We start from the raw sequence: 20,784 nt of genomic DNA, 5'->3' as shown, positions 1-20,784 counted from the left end.
TGTGTAAATCTAAGCCCAAAATGGTCCATCTTGTTTCTCAAGTTCCTATTTGTTTTCATAATTCTTTAGTTTCCTGACTGATCCTCTTTTTCCATCCACTATGGCCTCTGACTCTGTCAAATCTTTCAGATCCCAGCTGGTGGAAGTGTTTTTATTTGCGGTTCTCAGGGAAGTCGATGTGAGGACTGGCAGCAAGCCATAACTCTTCTTTTTTTCTTCTTTTGTTTGTATGCTGGCTCTCAGAGGAAGAATTTTACTGCTTGCAAGTTTGACAACCAAAATAAAACTGACAGTTCTGGACTGAATAGTTATGTAGTACACAGCACACAAGCCAGTGGTCATTAATTAGTCATCTGAAGTCAGCACAAAGCTCTGGTAGTTACAAAAATGCAGAATATATTTTCAGCTTTTGTTTTCTTCTCCACTTTTTGTTCTAACTGTCAAGACATTTAAATTCTTGTCAATGTTTACAGGTGTGTTTAGTGATATTTCTAGGAAATAAAACATGTCACATATTGTTAAACAATAACATATATAAAGGGTAGTTCTGATCTTTCTTGTAGGATTCTTAAAATATTTAGTTCCTTGGAAAGCATCAACAGCTATATTGAACTCTAGCACTTAGCCCTAGTATGCATTCCCCTTATGTGAAACCTACACAATTTTCATCCTCTCAGCGAAATTGTCATAAATGGAACAAGAAAAACTGTAGATTTTTCAATTTAGCCAAAGGTGTACACAAACATGTACTAGAAGGAAAAACTATAACATGAATATAAACATATTCATACCCTTTATAGTTTTAAGCTATATTCTTCAAAATCGGCTTCAGCTTCACCATTCACAGCCAACTGTGTGACAGTGGCGTCGGATGTAGGAGTTTGCCCTGAAATTGAAGGATTGACGGTTCAAGCCCTGGCTCCCACTTTCAGTGTCGTTGTGTCCTTCGGCAAGAAACTTCACCTACATTGTCTACTGATGGTGGTCAGAGGGCCCGGTGGCGCTAGTGTACGGCAGCCTCACTTTTGTTAGTGAGCCCCAGGGCAGCTGTGGCTATAATGTAGCTTGCCACCATCAGTGTGTGAGTGTGTGCGTGAATGACTGAATGTAGTGTGAAGTGCTTTGGTCAAGTCTCCTGACTTGAATAAAGGCGCTACATGTATATAAGTACATGCCAATTACCATTTACTATATCTGTAATGGCTTGGAGTTTATCATCTGGCTGAAAGACTTTAACTGTAATTCAATTTGTGTTTACAATATGTGATGGAAGCTAACTCATGTACACTCATACTCATGCTTGTAGCCTTCTGCAACATCTGGGACCAGGTCACGGGAGCAGCAGTCCCGGTGGAGACTCCCAAACTTTCCTCTTCTTAGACACCTCCTCCGACACCTCCTCCAGCTCTACTGGGGGAAACCTGAGGCGCTCCCAGGCCTGCTGAGAGACATTGTCCCTCCATGGTGTCCTGGGTCGTCCCCTTTGCCTCCTCCCGGTGGGACATGCCTGGAACACCTCCTAAGGGAGGCGTCCAGGGGTAATCCGAAAAAGATGTTTGAGCTACTTCAGCTTACTCCTCTCAATGTGGAGGGGAAGTGACTCTATTCTGAGTGTTGCCCTGTGGTAGGTGTTTGAGGAGTATAGAGTTGGGGGGCCCTTTAATAGGGGCCATCTAGTCTCTGTACAGTTGGAATATGAGTTTGCTTCTTATTGCCACCATTAAGTCAGACTTGTTCTCGGTGCATGTTGTACTCCGACAGGGCTTTTCTCTGTCACCGGTCTTGCTCTTAGCCTTTATGGACAGGATTTCTAGTCACAGCCAAGGACCAGAGGGGGTCTGATTCAGGGACCAGTGGATCTCATCCCTGCTTTTTGCAGATAATGTTGTTCTGCTGACTCCCACATTTCAAGACCTACAGCATGCATTGGGGCGGTTTGCTGCTGAGAGTGAAGCGGTAGGGATGAGAATCAGGTCCTCTAAGTCTAAGGCTATGGTTCTCGATTTGAAAAAAGGGGACTTGTCCCCTTCAGGTTGGAGGAAAATTCCTGTCTCAAGTGAAGGAGTTGAAGTATACTGGGCTCATGTTCAAGAATAACGAAAAAAATACACCAGGAGAGCGACAGACGGATCTGAGTGGCTTCTGTTATAATGCAGAAACTCAACTGGTCTGCTGTTGTGGTGAAGAGAGGGAGCTAAGTGAAAAGGCAAAGCTTTGGATTTACCAGTTGGTCTATGTTCCTGCACTGAAAAACTTAAGGCAGAATTAGCAGCTCTTGCTGCTTTAAATAAAAATTGTGACAAGAAATTCTTTTATGCATGGACAACCACACGGTTATCTAGCTGTGATTTTAGATCATAGTATGGTACAAATGTTATTGTCTTTAAAGCCAGGCATACTGTACACTGTGTGATTTTTTCAATCTTTGCACACAGTTACAGCTTACACTGTACAATGAAACCACAGGGTTTAAAAGTTCACAGCTCGCAATGTATGTTCTGACACTTTGCGACCCGGTGCTCTAATGCAATCTACCTTCTACAGTTAAAAACCACGTCTGACTCAGCTCCGCAGTGAGATGGACCTACTCGGACTCGTCTATCTGGAAGCCAAGAAATATGAAGCTCACTAGAGAGAAACTTGCTGTCTTGGCAATTTATGCAATTTTGTGTGCTGAAAGCCCGAAAAAGAAAAGGCAATGACGTATATTTAGACAAAGACATAGCTGAGCAAACCTGGCAACTACAGTCTGTCAATTTTCCAGAAAGAACTCCGTTTCACCAGTACCCCCACCATGCTTCTGTGTTTTTATCTGAGAGAAAGAGAAAAATCTTTGATTGCGCATGCCCACTGAGCTATTTGCCCACAATAGCCGACTGAATTTCAAACATGTTTGATATTCTCTCAACCTCATGATTCCCGATGGGGAGGTGGTCGTTAAGAGGCTGATCAACCCTCGTTACCCCCTTTACACTACATGATGCACGACGTACGATCAGACTGAAGGTCGGTCCGATTAAAAAATTCTCACACGACTGAACAATCATCCAGAAAAGGGCAAAAAATCATACAGTGTATGCTTAAAAACGACTATACTGGATACAATCTTTACAGTTTCCTCACCAGCTGAACAAACTCCTTTTTTTCTGTATCCTTCAAACATATTCAGTGTTTTGCAAATAAGATAACCTTGTATTAAAAATATTCACAAATGTTTTATTTTTTTATTGCAACTATTTTAAAGTCACACTGCTTTTACCAGATATTATAACTGCCCAAATATGTATCAGTTTTCCAAAGCTGGGACTATTGAAGATGACCCTGTTTAAGAACAGCCGTGCACAAACAGATGTAACTGCGGGCTTTGTTTTTCTTCCATGTCCTGGGAACTAACAGATCTGGAGGTCAGGGGTTAGTGAAGGGCCTTTTGCAGTGCTCTGCCCACAGGGAACTGAGCCTCTAAATGAGGAGCATGATTCCAGAGCTCCTGCCCTTTAGCTTCCTGTGTCGATCTATGTTATCTCCAATAAAGACACATGTTGTTTACTTGTTTTGTGTTTTATTCAGTTAAAGTTAGTTCAGCTCTTCAGAAGTTTCTCCATCTTTCTCTACCAAAATGATTATGTTTCATAAATACAAAAACAAAATAGGAAATAGAATTTCCTGAAAGACATGAAATCACCCATTTCAACTTGTCAACAGTCAGCCCATGCAGGGTTCAGTTTTATTTTTTTTTTATTTTTTCCTGTCAACATTTTTCTATTTTTCTGGCAGATGATTTCTCGGTGTTCCTCTCTTGAAAAACTCTGCTCAGAAAAAAAAATTATACAGCCTGCAGGGATCAGCAGAGGAGTGCTCTGTATTATTAGACTTTATTCAACACAATAAATTAATTCTCACACACACATTCGTGCACTTTGTACAGTAACTATAATCTGCTTCCAGGCAGTGAGAGGAAAAGCCAGGAGACTGTCAACTGCAGGATCCGATCTAACAAAGTAAAGTACTTCTATCCAGGAAGACTTAGCAGCGTTCACAGTTTAACCGTGACCCAGATAGAAAATCTTGTATTTCTTTTAAAGAACTCATCACTGTTTCTCTCTTTTCATAGAGCTGCTGCTATTTGATAATATTTTAGGGCATCTGCTTTTCTATCATCTCTCTGAGTTTTACATTGGGTCACTTTCAGGTGTATTAGTGAAGAAAAGCAGACATGATCTTTACCCTCGTTATAACAATTAGATTAACAGTTTTAAAGCAAACAGTGCTTATACACGTTTTAACCTGTATAAGTAAGTTTTAGATTGTAAACGTATAGTATGTTGTAAATGTATAGAAAATGAATTACATTAATATAACATTATCTCCATGTATGAAACAGGGGCAGGAAGGTATTAATTAGGTTGAATAAACAATAATTCTGATAGCATCATCTGTCTTTTTTTGTCTACCATGTTTTAAGGATTCTTGTATATGTTTTGTCATTGTATGCAAAAGTAGGCAACTTGTGCTAGAGACAAATTGCCCCACAATTTGTCTCTTGCACAAGTATCTTGGAGAGTAACTAACTAACCAACTAACTAACTAACTAACTAACTAACTAACTAACTAACTAACATGTTTTGTTTGGCAACACAAAGCATTCGCCCTACTTGTAACCCACCGTTCTTATGCTTATGATAAATCTTATAGAATCACCTGGCTAACTACATAAAAAATGACAATAAGAGCCCAACTTTTGTTTTACATGTAAAAGTACAACAATTTCCCTTATCTCTTAGAGATTGTTTACTCTAACTTGCTGTAGCCACAGCTAAGAAAATGCAATAAACACATAAACTCTAATATCAAACCCTCAAACACAAAGGCTTGCTCCAATGTCTGAGTTGAGTTCGGGTGTTTTCTTATTGCTTCCAGGTGCTCTTACTGGCTGTCACTCTGCAGCTGATGTGCTGTGCTCTATCTATCTATCTATCTATCTATCTATCTATCTATCTATCTATCTATCTATCTATCTATCTATCTATCTATCTATCTATCTATCTATCTATCTATCTATCTATCTATCTATCTATCTATCTATCTATCTATCTATCTATCTATCTATCTATCTATCTATCTATCTATCTATCTATCTATCTATCTATCTATCTATCTATCTATCTATCTATCTATCTATCTATCTATCTATCTATCTATCTATCTATCTGCAGATATGTTTTTTAATTTGAACTAATCATTGTTGTTTTAACAGCACTCTCAGTCAGATCCACTTCAACAAAGAAATAAATCAGATCCAACTCTATATTATATTGCTCTAAAAGCCCTTCAGTGTTTTAGATGGCAGCTCTGATCCAGTATCAGCTGGTGGTCTCTTGAGTTTGACATCCTGCCATTCTCATTTGCTGAATGTCTGCAGATCTTTAATTGGCTCTGGAGTCCTTCATGGAGCTGCACTGGGCATTCGGCACTTCAAGGACACATTTTTTTTGTCTTTAATCTCCCTCAGCTCTTGTCTTATCTTGACTATTTTGTTGGACAAACACTATAGATAGAGGAGCATTCTGTGTTTTTCTCAATGTTTCTTTGAACTTCAAACTTTAACTTGTCTCACTTTATTTCATGATTTAGTTGTTGATGATTAGGGGTCTTGTCGTTATTTTATTTTTTTTGTCTTTCTTTATTGTAGCCTGGTCTAAAAAAAAAATCTATTTCAGACTACTAGGTTAAATATATTAAAAATCAAGTTAAAATGCGTTTAAAATCTGTTTAAAATAACAATAAATAAAAGTTCATCAATTATTAAAAAGTGTTCATAAATAGTTTAAATCCAAACAACGTTTTTTTTTGTTTTTTTGTCAATTTATTTGTTGAATACTAATGTTAATGTTGCCTTAAGTTTGTTTGCCTTGAATCTTGTTTACAACCTGACTTGTTAAGTTGTCAATCTTGTAATTTCTCTTATCACATTGGATGATGTAAACTGAATATCCAATCAGATGTGTTAGAGGGCGGGATCTAGGTTATAGCACTCGGTTTGCCGGAGGAGGCTGTTCATCAGAGCTAAGGGGAGAATCATAAAAAAAATAGCCGTGGATGCAGAGTCTACGTTCCTGTTTTTGGACTGTTTTATCCTTTGATGATGGACCGGGAGGAATTCTCTGGACTCTTCTGCTGTGGATAGACCTGTCGCAGTTTCTTCGAGGTGTACTTCCAACTCTCGAGTGTGAAGCTAACTCCAACCAACTTGAAGAGTTTCAGTTTGGCATGGACATGGCTTGACCTCCATCAGATATCGTACCTATTGCAAAAGGATTTCGTGAGTAAGCACGTGCATTTTTTTTTCTGCTTGTTCAACAAGTGAAGCGGCCTTTTTCTGTTTTCTGGTCCCAACGAACCCAAGCAACAACCAGGCCTGCAACGGTTTATTAAATCTGAGCTCAGATAAATTACGTATCTGGACTGGTTAAGGGAAGAAATTTATAGAATATCATTTTCTAAATTGTTATTTTGAGTCTGTGAAGACATTTGAAGTATTGTAAGTGTACTGAGACACTTTAAAAAAAAACTTGGACACTTTCTTTTCAATATTTTCTCTTTTATTTTTTTCCCTAATCATAATTTAAGTTTTTACTAAAATTTACCCATATATTTAAATTTATTTCTGTTGTGTCATAATTATTTACCAAGATTTAAAAGTAATGGTTGCATTCAAGGATAAAAAAGGAAAGATGAAAGGGGTTAAAAGATAAATTCATTATTCTTAGTGGGTTTAAATACAGAGTTGCATATATAAATCCTGCTAAGTGGAGGCACCGTCAATATCAAAAACTCTAAATTACTACATACAGTTAAAAGACTATTTACTATTATTTCTCCTGTTTAACAATATTAGTTGTAAGTAACGTACCCAGGGCCCCACCTATAGTAGTACCATAACATTAATACAGAGTTAATGCCTAACTACTTGGGTTGGGTGCTACACAAATTGGAGGCACCGCTGGGATAATAAAATTTTTTTGTTTAATACCAGTTTTCGTCAGTCTTAATCTATGGTATGCTTATAAGTTAGTAAACTTAATCTTAGTTTTAAAAAGCCACCTTTACTGTAATCCCTTGAAGAAAAAAAAAATTAAGATAAAATAATTAAGAAAGAAAGAAACTGATTAAACTATGGCCACTAAAAAACAGAGCGCACAACCCGATCTTGCTAACTGGTGCAGGGGTGAAGGGCTGGATCCGTCACATGCCATTCTAGTGCTTGGAGTACCTGAAGATGAGGAGATATCCACAGTCGAAGCAACACTTGAGCAAATAAAAGCCTTGGGCAAGGTAAGAGTGAGGGGCAAGATGTTTGATGCTAATAACCAAACCCTAACCATGTTATGTGAATGCCGTGAAGAAGTAGACTCCACTAAAGTTCCACTAGAAGTGATCTCACCTATAGAAGGAAGAAAATGGGCAATAGTGATTGCAAAAGAAGAAACAAACTCAGACCCATTCACAGAGAAATTAACCAAATTTCTACGGGATGAAGGGAAAACGATGGATGACATTGAAAGACTATGTTCTCCTGCAACTTCATGGAACAGCAATCCAGAGTCAATTATTCGTGCAGTAGGTGATGTTTTGCAGCCAAATGAAAGTAGTTCTTACAGGCGTCTAAGAACCTTCTCTGGAGTCCATCCTACTCCGCCTGGAGAAGACAATTTAGACAGTTGGCTAGAACAAGCAAAATTCATGAGTGAAGAATATGAATGGTCAGACAAAGAAAAGCGCCGGAGGATTATTGAGAGTCTCAAAGGACCAGCTTTGGAGATAATACAAGCAGTACGATTGTCCAATCCCAATGCCAGCCATATAGATTATATACAGGCATTAGAAAGTACATTTGGAACCTCAGAATCCGGAGAAGAACTGTACTTCACATTCAGATCCATGCACCAAAGACAACATGAGTGCTTGTCGGATTTTTTGCTGAGATTGGAAAGAACGCTAAATAAAGTGCTTCAAAAAGGAGGCTTAACAGTAAGTGAAGCCAATAAAGCAAGGTTAGAGCAACTCATTAAAGGTGCAACTGAATCTGATCTCATGATTCTTCAGCTAAATCTAAGAGATAGGCGAAGTGACCCACCATCATTTCTAAACCTACTGAAAGAGATTCGTGAAGAAGAGGAGCGTGAAGCAGCCAGACAAAAATTTAAAAAACCAGCACAAAGACAGTATGTGCATGCAGTGAAGACCATAAGTGAGACAGAATCGAAAGGGTGTCAGCAAGTTGATCTTCAGTCTGAAGTTCAAGAGCTAAAAGCAAAGCTTAAAGAGCTTAACAAGCAGTCTAAGCCCACAGAGTCAAGTCAAAAGAAAGAGTTCAGAGAACAGAAAAAAGACAAATCAGACGCAAACAAAGAAGTGCAACAGTTAAGGAAAGAAGTTTCAGAGTTAAAAACACAGTTAAGTGTAATGTCAGTAAAGCCAAAGCAATATGCAAAAGACCAAGGCCCCTACCGCAAGTTCAAAGCAGACTTCAGTCCAAAGTCACCTTCCTATAATTCAAAGAGTAGCAAAGGTGGAGATTATTTTTGCTACAGGTGTGGAGAAAACGGGCATTTTGCAAATAAATGCACAGCTCCGGAAAATGCTCAAAAGGTGATCAAAAAGCTAATTCATCAGGTACATGGAAGTAAAGATGGACAAAATAAAAGTACAGAGGATCAAGATCAGTGTGTCGCTCATGTCAATACCGCCAGTGTCCCGACTCAAAATGCAGACATACCTGAAGGTCTAATTGGTCCCTCATCGATCGCACCTATTAAAGTTAATAACATCTCCTGCAACGGACTTATGGATTCTGGGTCAACAGTGACAATCATCTTTGAGGACTGGTATAACGCCAACATACCAACAGTTCCAATACATCCTATTTCCAGTCTAGCTATCTGGGGTTTATCAGCTGAGTCTTATCCATACTGTGGGTATGTAATAGTAGACATGGAATTCCCTGAGGATGTAGTAGGCGTTAAAGGGCCACTTAACGTCCTTGCTCTCATCTGTCCTGAGCCCCCACAAGGTCATGAAACCCCTGTAGTGGTGGGTACAAATGCTTTCCTGTTCCGCCGTCTATTCCAGTTGTATAAAGAAAGCGGTAGTGATTGTAAAGTCAGCTCCATGAAAATACAAGCAGTTTATGACCAAATCCAAACTCAGTCTTTGAAGTCCCATGCAGCAGACAATCCCATAGGACAAGTGAAATGGCAAGGTCCAGGGCCACTTACCATTGCTGCTAATGAAAAGTTCTATGCCACTTGCAAAGTAGAGCAGAAAGCTACCAAGTCTCACAATTTCATCGTTGTTGAGGCACCAGCTATGTCGCAATTACCATCTGGCGTGCTAGTGCAGCCAAGTGTTCTCCCAGAGAGTGACATAGATGAGAACAGTTTCACAGTTCTATTGCATAATGAGTCACAGAAACCTACCTCTATCCAAGTTGGCACAGTTCTCGCTGAGATGCATGAAGTAGACATAGTCACTGACCCTAAAGCTCTAGAGCCTGAGACTAGTACTTTAGATCCCAAACTCTTTGATTTTGGTGATTCACCGGTCCCCAAAGAGTGGAAGGAAAGGTTACAGCAAAAGCTAGCTCAGAGGCGAAATGTTTTCTCTCTAGGTGAATGGGACGTGGGTTTAGCTAAGAATGTAGAACACCACATCCGCCTTAGTGACTTTACTCCCTTTAGAGAACGATCACGTCGTTTAGCTCCAGCAGACATTGAAGATGTGCGACAACACTTACAACAGTTGTTAGCTGCGGGTATCATTAAAGAGTCGCGTAGCCCATTTGCTTCACCTATTGTAGTTGTACGGAAAAAGAATGGTTCAGTTAGAATCTGCATTGACTACAGGACTTTGAACAGTCGTACCATCCCAGACCAGTACACCATCCCTCGTATTGACGATGCCTTGGATTGTCTCACAGGCAGCAAATGGTTTTCAGTCCTTGATCTTAGGAGTGGATATTATCAAATTTCCATGTCCGAGCAAGATAAGGAGAAGACTGCATTTATCTGCCCTCTTGGGTTCTACCAATTGGAAAGAATGCCGCAAGGTATCACTGGAGCACCTGCCACTTTTCAGCGGCTTATGGAGAAAGCTGTGGGGGATATGCACCTTCTCCAAGTGATAGTGTACCTCGACGACATAATTGTTTTTGGCAGAACACTTGAAGAACATGAGCAACGTCTCCTTAAAGTCTTAGATCGCCTTGAGGAATTTGGTCTGAAAGTGTTGATAGACAAATGTCAGTTCTGTCAGTCCCAAGTAAAATACACTATATTGCCAAAAGTATTTGCTCACCTGCCTTGACTCACATATGAGCTTAAGTGACATCCCGTTCCTAATCCATAGGGTTCAATATGACGTCGGTCCACCCTTTGCAGCTAGAACAGCTTCAACTCTTCTGGGAAGGCTGTCCACAAGGTTTAGGAGTGTGTTTATGGGAATTTTTGACCATTCTTCCAGAAGCGCATTTGTGAGGTCGCACACTGATGTTGGACGAGAAGGCCTGGCTCTCAGTCTCCGCTCTAATTCATCCCAAAGGTGTTCTATCGGGTTGAGGTCAGGACTCTGTGCAGGCCAGTCAAGTTCATCCACACCAGACTCTGTCATCCATGTCTTTATGGACCTTGCTTTGTGCACTGGTGCACAGTCATGTTGGAAGAGGAAGGGGCCAGCTCCAAACTGTTCCCACAAAGTTGGGAGCATGGAATTGTCCAAAATGTCTTGGTATGCTGAAGCATTCAGAGTTCCTTTCACTGGAACTAAGGGGCCAAGCCCAGCTCCTGAAAAACAACCTCACACCATAATCCCCCCTCCACCAAACTTTACACTTGGCACAATGCAGTCAGACAAGTACCGTTCTCCTGGCAACCGCCAAACCCAGACCCGTCCATCAGATTGCCAGATGGAGAAGCGCGATTCGTCACTCCAGAGAACGCGTCTCCACTGCTCTAGAGTCCAGTGGCGGCGTGCTTTACACCACCGCATCCGACGCTTTGCATTGCACTTGGTGATGTATGGCTTGGATGCAGCTGCTCGACCATGGAAACCCATTCCATGAAGCTCTCTGCGCACTGTTCTTGAGCTAATCTGAAGGCCACATGAAGTTTGGAGGTCTGTAGTGATTGACTCTGCAGAAAGTTGGCGACCTCTTCGCACTATGCGCGTCAGCATCCGCTGACCCCGCTCCGTCAGTTTACGTGGCCTACCACTTCGTGGCTGAGTTGCTGTCGTTCCCAAACACTTCCATTTTCTTATAATACAGCTGACAGTTGACTGTGGAATATTTAGGAGCGAGGAAATTTCACGACTGGATTTGTTGCACAGGTGGCATCCTATCACAGTTCCACGCTGGAATTCACTGAGCTCCTGAGAGCGACCCATTCTTTCACAAATGTTTGTAAAAACAGTCTGCATGCCTAGGTGCTTGAATTTATACACCTGTGGCCATGGAAGTGATTGGAACACCTGATTCCAATAATTTGGATGGGTGAGCAAATACTTTTGGCAATATAGTGTATGTTGGCCATATTGTTTCAGAAGCCGGCATAGCCACAGATCCAGAAAAGGTCGCTGTTGTTAGAAACTGGCCGGAGCCAACAGATCTTAAGTCCCTTCGCTCATTCCTTGGTTTCTGTGGGTACTATCGCAGATTTATTGCAAACTACTCTAGCATAGTCCGTCCATTAACAGAACTTACCAAAGGTTACCCACCTACTCAGAAAAGCAAGAAAATTCGAGCCAAAGACCCAACCAAAACTTACCTCAAACCTTCTGAACCTTTTAAAGACGGATGGGACAATTCCTGTCAACAAGCATTCAAAAAGATCATTGACTGTTTGACTAATGCTCCTGTACTAGCATTCGCAGATCCCACCAAACCGTATGTCCTGCATGTGGATGCGAGCATGAATGGTTTAGGTGCAGTACTCAACCAAGAGTACCCTGAGGGCCTTAAGCCTGTTGCCTTCGCTAGTCGAAAACTCAGTGACTCAGAACGAAACTATCCTGTTCATCAACTTGAGTTCCTAGCGCTGAAGTGGGCTGTCGTTGATAAATTTCACGACTACCTCTATGGAGTTAAGTTCACAGTTAGAACAGACAACAATCCTTTAACGTACGTGTTGACAACAGCAAAACTAAATGCTGTTGGACATCGTTGGCTTGCAGCTTTAGCTACATATGACTTCAACATCCAGTATCGTCCTGGTCGTCACAATGTAGACGCAGATCTATTATCTCGGCAGTACACAAATGAAACTGAACAATGGTTAGATGTGCCGCAATCTGCCATAAAAGCCATCTGTAAAAAGGAATCCATTAATGGAACTACTAAGCTAGTAGACCAACTTGGTGTCCCTCCATCAGTGATTCCGGAAGCTTACGTTTTTCCAGTGAGTCTGAGAGCAACCTTGTATGAGCAGTTTACTTCTAAAGACTTGCAAGTTGCTCAAGATCTTGACCCAATTATTGGTCCAGTTAAACAAACCATCCAAACTGGAGAGCAGCTTATTCCATCCAAAAATTATCCACCTGATGTGACATTGTTAAGTCGAGAGAGCTCAAAACTTGAGTTGGACAACCAAATACTTTACCGACAAAGAAAAATGCCCAATGGCACAGTGAATAAACAACTGGTTCTACCGGAAAGATACAGAACAAGTGTAATGAGATCGTTACATGATGACTGTGGACATTTAGGCATTGAGAAAACAACAGAATTGCTCAAAGATCGTTTCTACTGGCCTAGAATGAACACCGATGTGGAACAGTATATAAAAACTTGTGGACGTTGTATCGCCCGAAAAACACTACCACAACGTTCGTCTCCACTCAATCAAATCACTAGCAATGGCCCCTTAGATCTAGTTTGTATTGATTTCCTACAAATAGAGCCAGACAGCAAAGGAGTTGCCAATGTACTAGTAGTAACTGATCATTACACAAGGTACGCTCAAGCGTTCCCTACAAAGGATCAAAAGTCAGTCACAGTTGCAAAAGTATTGTGGGAGAAATACTTTGTTCACTACGGACTGCCCGCCAGAATACATTCAGATCAAGGCAGAGACTTTGAAAGCCGCCTTATCAAAGAGCTTCTGTTGATGCTTGGTATCCGAAAATCACGCACCTCACCTTACCATCCACAAGGGGATGCCCAACCGGAACGTTTCAACAGAACGCTTCTTTCGATGCTTGGAACTCTTGAGGATGTTAAAAAACAAAATTGGAGTCAACATATTAGTCAGTTAGTACATGCGTATAACTGCACGAAAAATGAATCTACCGGATATTCTCCCTACTATTTAATGTTTGGACGCAATGCTAGGTTGCCGATTGACCTTTGTTTCAATGCAGTTCTTGAAAGTGATTCAGAGAAAACTCACTTGCAGTACGTTGACAAAATGAGAAAAGAACTAAAACAAGCTTACCATCTAGCTACCGAGAGTGCAACAAAGAACCACCGGAGAAACAAGTCCCGTTATGACCAAAGAGTACGAGACCAACCCTTGCAAGAAGGAGACAGGGTACTGATAAGAAACGTTGGTTTAACTGGTAAACACAAACTACAAGACAGATGGAGATCAACCCCATACATTGTAATTCAAAAGTTACCGAACTTACCGGTATACAAAGTCAAATCAGAACAAGGAACTGGAAATGTTAAAACTCTACACAGAGATCATCTACTACCTATCGGTTATCTCGTCCGAATCTCAGAGACCTTAGAAACACCTGAAAGAGTCAGACTACCGGTTACTAGACGACAACATGCTCTACAAAGTCAAACACGTGACCGAAATGCTCAAAAATCGGATGCTTCTTCAGCCTCAGAATCTGAGTATGAATATGCGTATGAGTATCAAACCAAAAACACTGACCATGTCAGGAGACATGTACCTATACTAGGCAGACCTGATGTCCAATCTGCTTCTTCTGAAGAGTCTTCCTCACCTGAGAGTGAACCTGAGTTTAAGGAAGGACCATCTGAAAGTTCACAAGAGGAATGTCAACCTTCAACTTTAGAACCAGAAGCCAGTGATACATCTGAAGATGCCGAAGTGGAGTTGAGAACTCGCACAAGTCCCAAAACCAGAAAGTCAGCGCGAGAAGTGAAACCAGTCATCCGTTTGACTTATGACAAACCTGGAACACAAACTGAGGAACCTGTGACAATTGTGCACCAAGGAATGGTAATACAAGTCAACCTCAGTAACACTAGAGATGAAACAAATCCTTTAAAATGTTCTAAACATTATAAGACTCATCCCTCTGGACCTAAGTTTAAACTTGGAGTTAGATGAGGACATCTAAACCTTTTAGAAGGGGGAGGATGTAGCCTGGTCTAAAAAAAAAATCTATTTCAGACTACTAGGTTAAATATATTAAAAATCAAGTTAAAATGCGTTTAAAATCTGTTTAAAATAACAATAAATAAAAGTTCATCAATTATTAAAAAGTGTTCATAAATAGTTTAAATCCAAACAACGTTTTTTTTTTTTTTTTTTGTCAATTTATTTGTTGAATACTAATGTTAATGTTGCCTTAAGTTTGTTTGCCTTGAATCTTGTTTACAACCTGACTTGTTAAGTTGTCAATCTTGTAATTTCTCTTATCACATTGGATGATGTAAACTGAATATCCAATCAGATGTGTTAGAGGGCGGGATCTAGGTTATAGCACTCGGTTTGCCGGAGGAGGCTGTTCATCAGAGCTAAGGGGAGAATCATAAAAAAAATAGCCGTGGATGCAGAGTCTACATTCCTGTTTTTGGACTGTTTTATCCTTTGATGATGGACCGGGAGGAATTCTCTGGACTCTTCTGCTGTGGATAGACCTGTCGCAGTTTCTTCGAGGTGTACTTCCAACTCTCGAGTGTGAAGCTAACTCCAACCAACTTGAAGAGTTTCAGTTTGGCATGGACATGGCTTGACCTCCATCAGATATCGTACCTATTGCAAAAGGATTTCGTGAGTAAGCACGTGCATTTTTTTTTCTGCTTGTTCAACAAGTGAAGCGGCCTTTTTCTGTTTTCTGGTCCCAACGAACCCAAGCAACAACCAGGCCTGCAACGGTTTATTAAATCTGAGCTCAGATAAATTACGTATCTGGACTGGTTAAGGGAAGAAATTTATAGAATATCATTTTCTAAATTGTTATTTTGAGTCTGTGAAGACATTTGAAGTATTGTAAGTGTACTGAGACACTTTAAAAAAAAAACTTGGACACTTTCTTTTCAATATTTTCTCTTTTATTTTTTTCCCTAATCATAATTTAAGTTTTTACTAAAATTTACCCATATATTTAAATTTATTTCTGTTGTGTCATAATTATTTACCAAGATTTAAAAGTAATGGTTGCATTCAAGGATAAAAAAGGAAAGATGAAAGGGGTTAAAAGATAAATTCATTATTCTTAGTGGGTTTAAATACAGAGTTGCATATATAAATCCTGCTAAGTGGAGGCACCGTCAATATCAAAAACTCTAAATTACTACATACAGTTAAAAGACTATTTACTATTATTTCTCCTGTTTAACAATATTAGTTGTAAGTAACGTACCCAGGGCCCCACCTATAGTAGTACCATAACATTAATACAGAGTTAATGCCTAACTACTTGGGTTGGGTGCTACATTATCAAACCATATCAAAGCTCTGGAGAGGGCAGAGAGACCAACTGAAGATGTATAGATGACAACCAGCTGAAATAAAGATTCACTTCAATGACATGGCCTGAGGGTAAAAACAGACAACCAATAGAGTAAGACAACCAATGAAGAACAAAATAACTGAGTACTTCTATCCTTTGGCCTATTTTCTCATAAATTTAATATTTTAAAATTCACAGGCTGCTATTTTTATATCATATATGCTCCTTGATTTCTTTACGGATGGACCTTCAAATTTTTGTTTTTTAATGGCTAGTTTTCTAACTACATGTTTTTCACATGATTGAATTAATCTTCTTTTTTCCACACTATGTGGAAACAATTTCTCTAAAATTTAAGCACTTTAGTAAATAGAATGTATGTTAACCTTGAAAATTATACATTTATTTGGTTTTGATATTTATAAAAATTCAAAAACCTCTTTATTAAAGGTTGACATTGAGGTAAATAGGGAAGTAATGTTTGCATTACTATGAAAAGTAACTATGAACATAATGACCAACCTCCTTTAACATTTACACATGAACTGATTCCTTTTTGTTACATTCTTTTTCATTTTCTATTAAATTCTGTCTTATGGCCAATCCTTCCTCTGCTGACAGGAAGCCATTTCAAGTTCAAAGTCAAGGACAAGAAAGTGGCAATTGAGAGACTTCTGGACAGTTTGAACCTCCCAGAGAGAAAAGGAAAAAGAAGAGGAAGGAACGGCTCCCACACTGTGGGGAGCCAACAGAGAAAAAGATGACTGTGTTTGAAAATCACATCTAATGTTAGCTATTTGTTGCACAAAGTGAAGGCATTTTAGACACAGTAGTGCTGAACATTGAAGCTTTGCAAAGGAGTTAATATTTTGCTTATAAAGATAACTTTCTGAATCTGAAAGAACATCTATACATGGTGTGAGAACCTTCTCCTGACAAATATTTATTACCTGTGAATTAATGCCACTTCTTCATTGAATGGATCCTCTTAAAAATATATTCAATATTTGTTTTTCTTTTAACACCTAATGTGTCTTACGGACCGGATGACATTTTTTATTTTTAAGACAGGACTCTCCTGACTGAATCAGGAAATGAGACAGCATGATTGGCGTTAAGGAGGGTGGAGACAGAGGATTGAGTGACCTCTCTTCCTGAAACGGACAACTAAGTTTCTGATTTCATGGCTAAAAAACTTCAATTTTTCATTGAACTTTTGTTGAACAGACAAACCTTCCCTTTAACTTTAAATTATTCGATAAATGATAATGCAAAAATCAGAAATGAAGATATCTCTTATACACAATCTGACTATCTTGATTTTGTTTTTCTAAGGTAAGCTGGTCTGTAAAAACATTTTCAATCACTTAAGTTAATCAGAAAGTCAATGTACATTTTCTGTAAAAAAAAATATGTTGAGCAAAGCAAAGACTCTTTCTAAAATAGCACCCCCAATGAGGTCAAAACTTTTGTAAACTGGCTAAAGCTGTGCTTCCTATTTCCTCCTATTATTTTTCTCTCAGCTCTCTCAGAGGCTCAGGATTTCACACTGAGTTAAGCTGAGTGGGATTGCTGCTATTTACTAGAAAAGCATTTTGCTGAAAGTTTGACAACTAAAAAGAAACATTTCATCATACCATGGTTGTTCCGAGATGTTCCTGTAACAGTCCTCAGTTATTGCTTGTTTTGCAGCCACTAAAAGACTCAACAACAGAAATACCTGTGGGAAGGTTTAAGCTTTTTCAAACATTCATAAACTGAGTTAATTTGATTGCAGGATCAGACCTGCTGAGGCAGATTTCTCCTGTTTAAATCCAAACCTTTTTTACTTGTAATTTGTTGGCCAAACATTTTACTTGTCTCAGCATATTTTCAGGAAATTTTGAAAATCAAGTAAAGGTGACATGTTATATTTGTGTGGGGCTCGGTTAAAACCTATGATAATTTGGAGTTTGAAAGTGCCCTGGTTTCTCTGTGTGTTTTTTCTTCAAACCAGAATAGTCCACAGGAGCTCACTAACCACAAAGCTTGATTTTGACCCCTCCCTCTTCAAGTGTTGCTGCTTGTGTATTGTGTTAAGGGCAGATCATAGTTCTGCAACCGCACACATAAAATGTCGCTTGGGTCTGGTGGTGAACCAGTTTTGCTGGTATGTTTCTGCACCGTCGGTCTGGAATTTCTAGTGACGCACAGCAGTTTCCCTCCAAAGCGCAAGGGGGAGCCTATTCCTGAACTCGTGAGAACCTCGGCGGATGGTCAAAAGAACTTCGGCGGCGCCAGCAGGGGTGTTTATCTTCCAAAACAACAATGGCGCGTCTGAAAGATATTACAGAGATGGACCTAAAGTTGATAGACATCGAAGGGGAACAGGTCCTGTTAATGGAGTTGGCAAAAAGGCCGATTAGCCTTTTGTAGTAGTTGTCCATTGTAGTGGTTCCTCGGTTTTTATAAATGGTGCGCCCCGGCACCGAATCGAGAGAGACAACCACGCAGACAGCCGGAAAGGCATACCAAGGACCAATCACAGCGGCTTTTTCCGCTTGAGGTCTGTGCGGGTTTGCGACCGTCCGAAGTGTAGTCAGGATTTTTTTGAGGTGCGCGACGACGGTTGCAGGACCTCTGCGTGGGGGGCTTGGTCATGCACAGAGACAGATTTGACGTTTGCAGAGGCCATGCGTCAGAAGCATAAATTGGCCTTTAGTGTATAAGAGAACGGGATATGACAGTAAATGAACTATTGGAAACTACTAATGTTGATAACTTAACATTCCATGTAATGAATTTAGAGTACACAAATATGAACACACCAGTCAAATTCTCACAAGAAATAAAGCGAGTTTAAAAAGAGGTCCGAATGAGCTTCATTTTTTTTTTCTTGAATTTAATTACAATTTGAGAATGACTGTATATGTAAAATACCAGCTTAAACACCATTATTGGGACAAAAATCAGAAAGGTTTATGGTAGATATTAATATGGAGTGGAAAGACTGCACACAGACAAGGAAAATCAGCCATAATTTTGATATTTCTTCAGAATCTAGGAAGGACCTTTTGGTGTTTATCAAGGGCAAAATATGTTCACCGTTAAAAGTGTAGAGAATTAGATAATGCCTGTTATCTCAGACATGCACAAGTTGGGTTTTCTAACTCCCACGGTGAGACACTGAGTGGTTCATTATCATCCTAGCAGCAATCAAGGCTGGGCGGCAGTTTGACTAGCAGCAGCAGCTGTACCGGCAAGGCTTAGATGCATTTTTATTAAAAAAGTAAGCAAAGAAATATTGGTATCAAAGCTGATATGGAAAGATCCATTATTACCCTCTGTACAAAACAAACAGAACTTAACAAGGGAACCAATGGTTATTGTGTGTTTAAACTCTGCTACCAGACTAAATGAATGGAATTGCTATTTTCAGATGCAAGATACAGTTCCATTACATCTTGGCATCAGTTGCACTTATCAGGTATATATATCTTCATTATGCAAAGTTGTCATTTGCCCTCCAAACACTAATTCAGCTTTCTCCTCATAGATATAACCTACTCTTATTAATGTAGTCAACCCTACTTTGCAGTGGGATTTCTGCAACTATGGACTGTCTTAACTTTTCACCATGCAGATGTCACCAAACACATCCGTCCCGGTTACTATCCCAATTTGCTATATGACCTTAGGGAATCTGACAACATGACCATCTCAATGGATTTGCCATTCACTTTCTTGTATACCAAAGACAGACATCAGATATGCCATATAGGTATGTAGAAGATTAGACTTTGACAACTTTTATTGTCATTTTGTATACATACCTTTTCAATACTAATTCTCCTTTCAGATTGTATTCTTCTCCATTGTTGAATATTTAGGATATGTTTAAATAAAGCATGATTGAAGTTTAGTGAAATTTGTAGTTCCCTATTGTATTGATATGAAATTTGACAGATATTTACCACTTTGTGTGAGTACTTGCAGCCATCACAGTGAGTTATGTATTACATTTGATTTAGAAGGTAAACTAAATGTTTGCACGCAGTCTTTATGTTGTAAGTGTAATTGAATGAACTTAAATAAAGTTTGCTTTTCTTTTTATACACAACTGTGTACTTCTATATTTCTACAGCTAGTATGTTAATGAAGAAATGTCAATTACATTTTGATTTTCTATGAATTCAATGAGCTCAAGGAGTCTTTGTGTCTCAGTTTCAGTCTAACAGCTCAGCAATCACCTGCACAGGATCAATAAAAAGGTCTATTTACTTTTACTGAGGACTTCCTGCCCTCCACCTTTTACAGATCCACTCTTCCACCACCTCTGTTCTCCTCTCATCCTCTTTCTGCAGCTGTGTGCTGGATTTATTGGATTATTCAGCAGCAGAGGTAGGCTAAGTCACTCTCCCCCTTTGTCTAAAAACCCAGGCTGCTGTCGCCCCTTTTTACTACCTTCTGGGGAAAAAAAGTAATTCAGTAAATGTAAAGCTGGAATCTAAATTAGAACAAATAGCAGCACAGGGAAAGAAATCTTATTCTTGGTGGACAATTTGTGACGTGAATTTTGTTTCATGCCTACAAACTGCTTAAATCTTCTGATTACAATCCTGTTTCTTTAAACAGTTCCTTCAGTGCTTATTCAGGTAAGGACAAGCATAGGCGAGGCTCTTAAAAATCATTTTCTCTGGAAACTAATCAGTGCCATTCAGATTCCTGAGCACACCTCTACTTTTCCCATCTTCTGTCTCATAAAGGATTTGTGATTAGCCACTGCTGTTGCTGAAGAATGAGGCTCAGGTGTGCAGAGACAAACTCAAAGCCTTTAATCTTCACCTCTGATGAAGCTGCAGGAATCAGGATTGAGGAGGCTGATGGATCACGGTTTCATACATATTCATGGCAGAATTATTGATGCTTCAACATGTTACTGTCACAACTGTGTTTGAACAAACCATTGAAAAGTGAAGATCAATCGCAATGAAGAAATGTTAATTTAAAAACAAGTGGTGCACAATGATTCACAGTCGACAACAGATCAAGAGACAAAATGTGTTGATATATGAATAACGAATTTAAAACATCTGCTCT

At 39.5% G+C, this 20,784-nt stretch overlaps 1 protein-coding gene across 1 annotated transcript; it reads left to right on the top strand.

Moving 5' to 3' along the window:
- Positions 1-7,639: 7,639 nt before the first annotated feature.
- On the top strand, positions 7,640-11,967 carry LOC119794802. The gene is made up of 2 exons (XM_038302511.1): positions 7,640-10,317; positions 11,917-11,967. Exons 1-2 carry the CDS (start codon positions 7,741-7,743, stop codon positions 11,965-11,967), a joined length of 2,628 nt encoding a protein of 875 aa, XP_038158439.1. The 5' UTR covers positions 7,640-7,740.
- The last annotated feature ends 8,817 nt before the right edge of the window (positions 11,968-20,784 follow it).

Source organism: Cyprinodon tularosa, unplaced genomic scaffold, assembly GCF_016077235.1.
Source record: "Cyprinodon tularosa strain WSP-4 unplaced genomic scaffold, ASM1607723v1 ctg492, whole genome shotgun sequence".
In the NCBI taxonomy this organism is placed as follows: Eukaryota; Metazoa; Chordata; class Actinopteri; order Cyprinodontiformes; family Cyprinodontidae; genus Cyprinodon; species Cyprinodon tularosa.
The sequence above is the reverse complement of the archived record's forward strand: the minus strand, read 5'-3'. Positions and strand labels throughout refer to the sequence as shown.

What these genes read in the sequence shown, in the direction of transcription:
- LOC119794802 (XM_038302511.1), top strand. Translation starts at nt 7,741, where the DNA reads ATGAGTGAAGAATATGAATGGTCAGACAAAGAAAAGCGCCGGAGGATT. An exon ending in GTCAGTTCTGTCAGTCCCAA is followed by an intron (nt 10,318 to 11,916) that starts GTAAAATACACT and finishes CTCCTGTACTAG; the next exon opens with CATTCGCAGATCCCACCAAA.